Source organism: Ctenopharyngodon idella, chromosome 24 (assembly GCF_019924925.1).
Source record: "Ctenopharyngodon idella isolate HZGC_01 chromosome 24, HZGC01, whole genome shotgun sequence".
In the NCBI taxonomy this organism is placed as follows: Eukaryota; Metazoa; Chordata; class Actinopteri; order Cypriniformes; family Xenocyprididae; genus Ctenopharyngodon; species Ctenopharyngodon idella.
In genome coordinates, this window is record NC_067243.1 from 22,388,156 (window position 1) to 22,394,481 (window position 6,326).

Genomic DNA, 6,326 nt, shown 5'->3' on the forward strand with positions numbered 1-6,326 from the left:
TATATATATGGACTTAGCAATCATTTTCAGAGCACAAACTATCCTCAAGAAATCAATTCAACTTTGATTTTTCAAAGTGACAAGCCCAGTGCTGATTAGATAGCATTATTCATGTATAGTAACTCTTTAATCAGTTCCTTTGGAAAGTCAGCTGTGAGGTCACCTTGAACCTGATGAACCTCTTCTTCCAGGAGTGAAGGCCTGACAGGTAGATCTGGCGCAGGGCCTCGTGGCACAGATGCAGGTCGATGCCATCAGGAGTGACGGTGAACTGGAAGGCCACCGCCTGATGCGCTTCTGCCATGCTGACTGCACACTGTCACTGCGACGGTGAAGAGCAAAAGAGCCTTTAGACAAGAGTCATCAATAGTTTTATTGAAAAGATTAGCTGAAACTTTCTAAATAGCTATTATTAATGTGAAAAAAACAACCGCTTCATAGTACAGTGACGGTATCAGATGGTAGTATCAAAGACTTTAGATATACAAAGACAGTGCACTCATATTACTATGAATGGGAGAAAGTACAATGCGCAATATGGTGGAATAAGTCCCGCCTTCTAAATAAAAGAGCCAATCGCCAATTGGTAAAGTCATCGCGTCACTGTAGCTGCCGTTAGAAGCTCCGAATGCTATAGAAACAGTGAGTGTTCTGAGATGACTGCACATGTACACTGGCTGGTCCAGCCTGAAAAATGAATTTTTTTCTCATGGTTTTAGCATTTAGAAACCAAATTTATGAGACAGTTGTTGTCAGATTTCATTGGTGATTTCAAATATGAAATTTAATCGTAAGCTTGAAGAACAGCTTTGAAGAATTTGATGTTTCCCCATTCAGAGAGATAGGAGCTGTACTTGCATGACTGAAATAGCTGCCCGAGAGGCATTTCAAAGATGGCCGCCAAGTTAAAGGGTTGGTTCACCCAAAAATGAAAATTATAATTTACCCGCCCTCAAGCCTTCCTAGGTTTATATGACTTTCTTCTTTCAGTCAAGCACAATCAGATTTATATTAAAAAATATTCTGGCTCTTTCAAGCTTAATAATGGAAGTGAATAGTAACCGCGATTTTGAAGCCCAAAAAAGCGCATCCATCCATCATAAAAGTAATCCATACGGCTCCAGTGGGTCAATAAAGTAATTTTGAAGTGAAGCGATGCATTTTTGTAAGAAAAATATCCATAATTATAACTTTATAGACTATAATCACTAACTTCCGGTAATGTTCGTCCGCACATTCACGAGACAGTCGAGTTCTGGCGTATGATGTAGGATGTAGGAGTAGCGTAAGCTTAGGTGAGAGTAGACGCCTCTCGCAGTTCAAACAAATAGGGCTGGGCAACAAACTCAAGTGCCTCCGAAATTTCTCTTTAAAATGTCTAAAACTTCTAATTCATGACTGGTGTTTTGTTTTGCTCTGTCCTCTGCGCTTCCGCATTCGTCAATACGTCATGCGTCAGGTCAAGGTTCACTCTTCCGCCGGAACTAGACTACAATCATTATCAGATGCTAGTGATTAATTTTCATATTTGGGTGAACTAACCCTTTAAATATTATTGATTTGACAGATGAACAATGACACTATTTTCTCTCTTTTATGCTGCTGTACAGCCAAAATGCACCACTGAATCATTTTCCTGTTATCACTGTAAAGCTTTGAAACAATCTGTATTGTATAAAACACTATATAAATAAAGGTGACTTGACTTGAAATGACTCCCTTTAAGGGGTTTTAGTAATAAACGAGACCTCTAGTAAAAAAAAAAAAAAATGCATTTATTTAATGAAATACAAAAACTTAATTACAAATTGTATGTGTTTGTCACAATTTGAGTTGTGTTAACTTCACACAATATGTTGCTGTAATTAAACATTAGTCGTAATCTAATCGCACTTGTTCTACTGTTCAATGTGACCCCAAGCATTTAGCTGCATGACTTAACAGATAACAGAGTGTGCTTTATTCATGACCTCTGTGACTCTTTCACAAGCGTTTGTATTGTAAACATCACTCTGATGTAAATAAACCTGCATGGATGTTTGATAGGTCACAATGGAGAAATCATTATAAAGTGAAAATGTAAAGGGGCCATAAACTAATAAATAAAATTTGCTTTGATCTTTTGACATATATAAGAGGTCTTTGTAGCATTAAAACATATTGCAAGTTTCAAAGCTTAAAACATCCTCATTATAAACAAAGCATTTATTTAAGCTTCAAAAAAAAAAAAAAAAAAAAAAAAAACTTTTGAAGCAAAGCGATGCGTTTTTGTAAGAAAAATATCGTTTTCCTTTATTAACCCCCTGGAGCCGTTTCTATTCATTCCCATTATAAAGCTTGGAAGAGCCAGAATATTTTATAATATAACTCTGATTGTGTTTGACTGAAAGAAGAAAGTCATATACATGGCTTGAGGGTGAGAAAAATATGGGATAATTTTCATTTTTAGTTGAACTATCTCTTTAAACGTAATGTGTGTCATTTTTTCTAGTGATAAAAACAACAATACTTTTCCTATTCCAGTTTAATGCGCAGAGATTACTATAAGTAAAAATACTTAGCTATTAAAACATTGTTCGTTTTGTATTAACATTCCGACCAGCACAACACAGCAACACAACTGAAGCTTCGAAGCTTTACGAATCATTTGTTTCGAATCAGTGGTTCAGAGCGGCAAAATCACATGATTTCAGTAAACGAGGCTTCGTTACATCATAAGTGTTTTGAAACTTCAATAGTTCACGTGACTTTGGCAGTTTGATACACGCTCCGAGCCACTGATTCGAAACAAAAGATTCGTAAAGCTTTGAAGCTTCACGAAGCAGTGTTTTGAAATCGCCCATCACTAGATATTGTTGAATAAAGTTGCTATTTTGTTATTTTTGGCGCGCAAAAAGTATTCTCGTCGCTTTATGATATTGAGGTTGAACCACTGTATATTTGTTTTAAATATGTTTTTAGTACCTTTCTGGGCATTGAAAAAGGGAGTGTTATTGCTGGTGACGCAGGCCTTAACTGAGCCATCGGATTTTATCAAAATTATCTTAATTTGTGTTTCGAACATGAATGAAGGTCTTACGGGTGTGGAAGGACATTAGGGTGAGTAATTAATGACAGAATTTTCATTTTTGTGTGAACTAATCCTTTAACCACTTATGTGAATTGGGGCGGGTCTATCTGTTTGTCCAACCAATGGAAGACAGGGGACTGTTCGGGAAAACAAATATGAATATATATCAAAAGGCATGAATCAAAAGTTTAATTTGAAAGCACAGTAACTAATTAACTGTTCCTTGCTCAATCACATAAAGGCAATAATATTTTCATAATGTCACTGTTATAATTGTTTATAAAAGTGATACTATCATCATATAACTCGAATCTAATGGGAAAAAAAATACCATGAAGGTCATGTTTTGTAAAGAGGGCGCTCTGTATGTTATGTATTAGCAAAGTCAGTCTTTGGTATTAGCAAGTCATATTTCAAGCCCCCAGCAGCGGTGATCACGTGACGTGCCGGTGCAGATGGAAACTAGGGGAAAGGTCACGCGCTGCTTCATATCCCAGGACTGTGTTGATAGTCACCCTGCTGAACGCCATTACGGGTCACAGACACAGCAGTCTATGTTTTAATAAGCTTTTATTATATATTCTGCTACAACGGGTACCGAATTACTTTATAGTAGGCTACAATAGAAAGGGGAACTATCGGCTATTTAAATATTTGCATCTATTTGCATAGTTCCTACTCTATGATCGAACTATTAGCTAACTTCTTAAAGGGACACTGCACCAAAATATGAAAATGCATTATTTACTCATACTAGCTAATCTTATTCCAAACCCATAAGACTTTTTTTTCTTGAGTGGGACACAAAAGGCGATATTATGCAGAGTTTAGAGACTTTCATTCACTTTAATCGCATCTTCTTACAATGACAGTAAATGGTGACTGCTGTCATACTGTCTAATATCTCCTTTTGTGTTCCCGGGTTTGGATCAACTTGAGAGTGAGTAAATGATATTTCAACTTTTGAATGAACTGTTCCTTATTTATATCAATGACATATGTGCGTGTTATTAAAATATCTAGCCAACATTAAAAATTGTCTGCGCGCAAAGATTTGTTGTTGTATTGTGTTAATTCGCACACTTCACAATAGTAAACAAAATATTTGGCTCAGATCAAGACTATGAAGCAAGAGCATCGCTTATCGGCATCACTTTGGCAAGTTCCGCTGATTATATTGCAATCAATGACAAAAAATCAAACGCATTCCAACAGAGCAGTTGTTGCGCGCGCACAATAACCGCGCGCCCTTCTAACTTGCTTTGGAGAGAATGCCCTCACATACCCGGGCACCTACTGACCTCGTTGTGCAACATTCACCAGGTGCTCTTGGGTGTCAGAATGTCAACACACATGCATTTATAAACATAAAAAAAATTGCACAGCATAAATTTTGTTTTATTCAAAGAAAAACTGCGTTGCTGTCCTGTATCACCTTGTGTTTTAAGTAGCACGTCTTTCCCCTATCATAGGACAAGAATATACCAGGCTGTGCGCTGGTGCACTTTCACCTACTTAACCGGTGAACGAGCTCCACATTCAATCTCATGCTGCAGCTTAAATGTATAGTTGCATTTATTCTGGATTCTTACCTCTACGTCTCTTCCTGAAATATGAAGGATGTGGATTACTGTTTCACTGTAGGAGACGCACCGTTTTGCCGCCGCCTGCTTTAAGTGTAAGCTATGAATGAATGTAATAAGGGTAATTTACTAAACCCGCCCCTCGGCGTGATGTCACGCTGTATAGATAGCGGCGGCGCGCTCAACAGTGCACAAACGACGCCTTGTAGGAATGAAGTCTTTGATCCTGATTGTAAATGTGACAGCAAATTATTAACTATTATTAATTATTAACAGGGAAACGTAGAAATATCAGATAATTTTTAATGTGTATATATATATATATATATATATATATATATATAGCTTACACTTAATAGCCTCTTTTATTTATCGATAGATAGATAGATAGATGGATAGATAGATAGATAAATTAAAATGAATTCCAAGTGAACCTTTTCCAACTATGTACATGCTCATATACACACATTTTATAGGGATGTTGGCGTTTATACACAACGAATAAGGTTTTTAAAAGTGTAAAAAAAAGAGATATAATTAATTTTGAAGTGTTATTAGGTGTTACCAGTGAGATTATGTGGTTTTTATAATCAATTAACACTGCTTTTCTAATTTTTTACAAGATGGACAAAATGTGTCACCAAAAAAGTCATTCGGTTTAACCAAAATTTCGGTTTTACCGAATGACACTTTTGGTTATACCGAATGACAATATTTTCAATCAATGCTAACAGGCTGATATCTAGCTAGCTACCAAAAGGACAATCAAACATTTTATATTCAAAGTTTTTGAAATATTACAACATTTTCCATGTTTTATAGTGGTTGTACCGAATGACCTGATGTTTCGGGACATGCGTATGAGCAAGTGAAAACATGAATTTTTTCAAATAATTAAAAGAGAGTTAGTTACTTTGCTTCATGACCATGTGGTGAATGTCACATCCTGTCACATGATACTGACCGCATGACTTGGTCTTACTGGTCTTACTGGTGTTCATTTGTATATCTTTCAGGGTCTGAAGAAACCATACAACCCTATTCTAGGAGAAATGTTTCGATGCTGTTGGCTGCATCCACAAACAGACAGCTGTACATTTTACATAGCAGAGCAGGTGATACTCTAGAACTAAGTGGTTTTAAGAAGTGTTTGGATTATGTCACACTTAAAAATATTTGACATTGCATTAAAGGGTTAGTTCACCCAAAAATGAAAAAAAAAAAATTGTCATCAATTACTCACTCTTATGTTGCTCCAAACCCGTAAGCCTTTCGTTTATCTTCAAAGCACAAATGAAGATATTTTTGATGAAATCTGAGCGATTTCTGTCCCTCCATTGACAGTCTACGCAACTACTTGACCAATTTGATGCTTCAAAAAGTTAATTAAGAGATTGTAAAACTAATCCATATGAATTTAGTGGGTTAGTCTAAATTTTCTGAAGAGACTCGATCACTTTATATGATAAACAGATTGAATTAAAGCTTTTATTCACATATAAACATTGATCAGCGAACATAAACAGAAGCTCAACCGTACTTGCTTGATGCATGAGAACAAACCTCATTGGTTCTTGCAGAAACTCCAACATGCTGTGTAACACATGAGAATGAACCTCATTGGTTCTTGCACATCAAGCAAGCATGCTTGAGCTCCCGTTTGCAATAACTGA

The 6,326-nt window shown here is 36.3% G+C and overlaps 1 protein-coding gene across 3 annotated transcripts in view; it reads right to left on the minus strand.

Moving 5' to 3' along the window:
* cpt1ab (carnitine palmitoyltransferase 1Ab (liver)) overlaps nt 1–4,793 on the minus strand; it is a 29,142-nt gene extending 24,349 nt beyond the window's left edge. For 2 of the 3 annotated variants that reach the window (XM_051884651.1, XM_051884649.1), the window contains exons 1-2: nt 4,663–4,793; nt 164–322 (exon numbers count right to left, since the gene is read on the minus strand). In XM_051884651.1, the coding sequence (XP_051740611.1) occupies nt 164–304 (141 nt within the window). In that variant the 5' untranslated portion in view covers nt 305–322; nt 4,663–4,793. Of the gene's footprint in view, nt 1–163; nt 348–4,662 lie in introns of all 3 variants that reach the window. The other variant, XM_051884650.1, reaches the window with a different exon arrangement.
* Nucleotides 4,794–6,326: the final 1,533 nt, after the last annotated feature.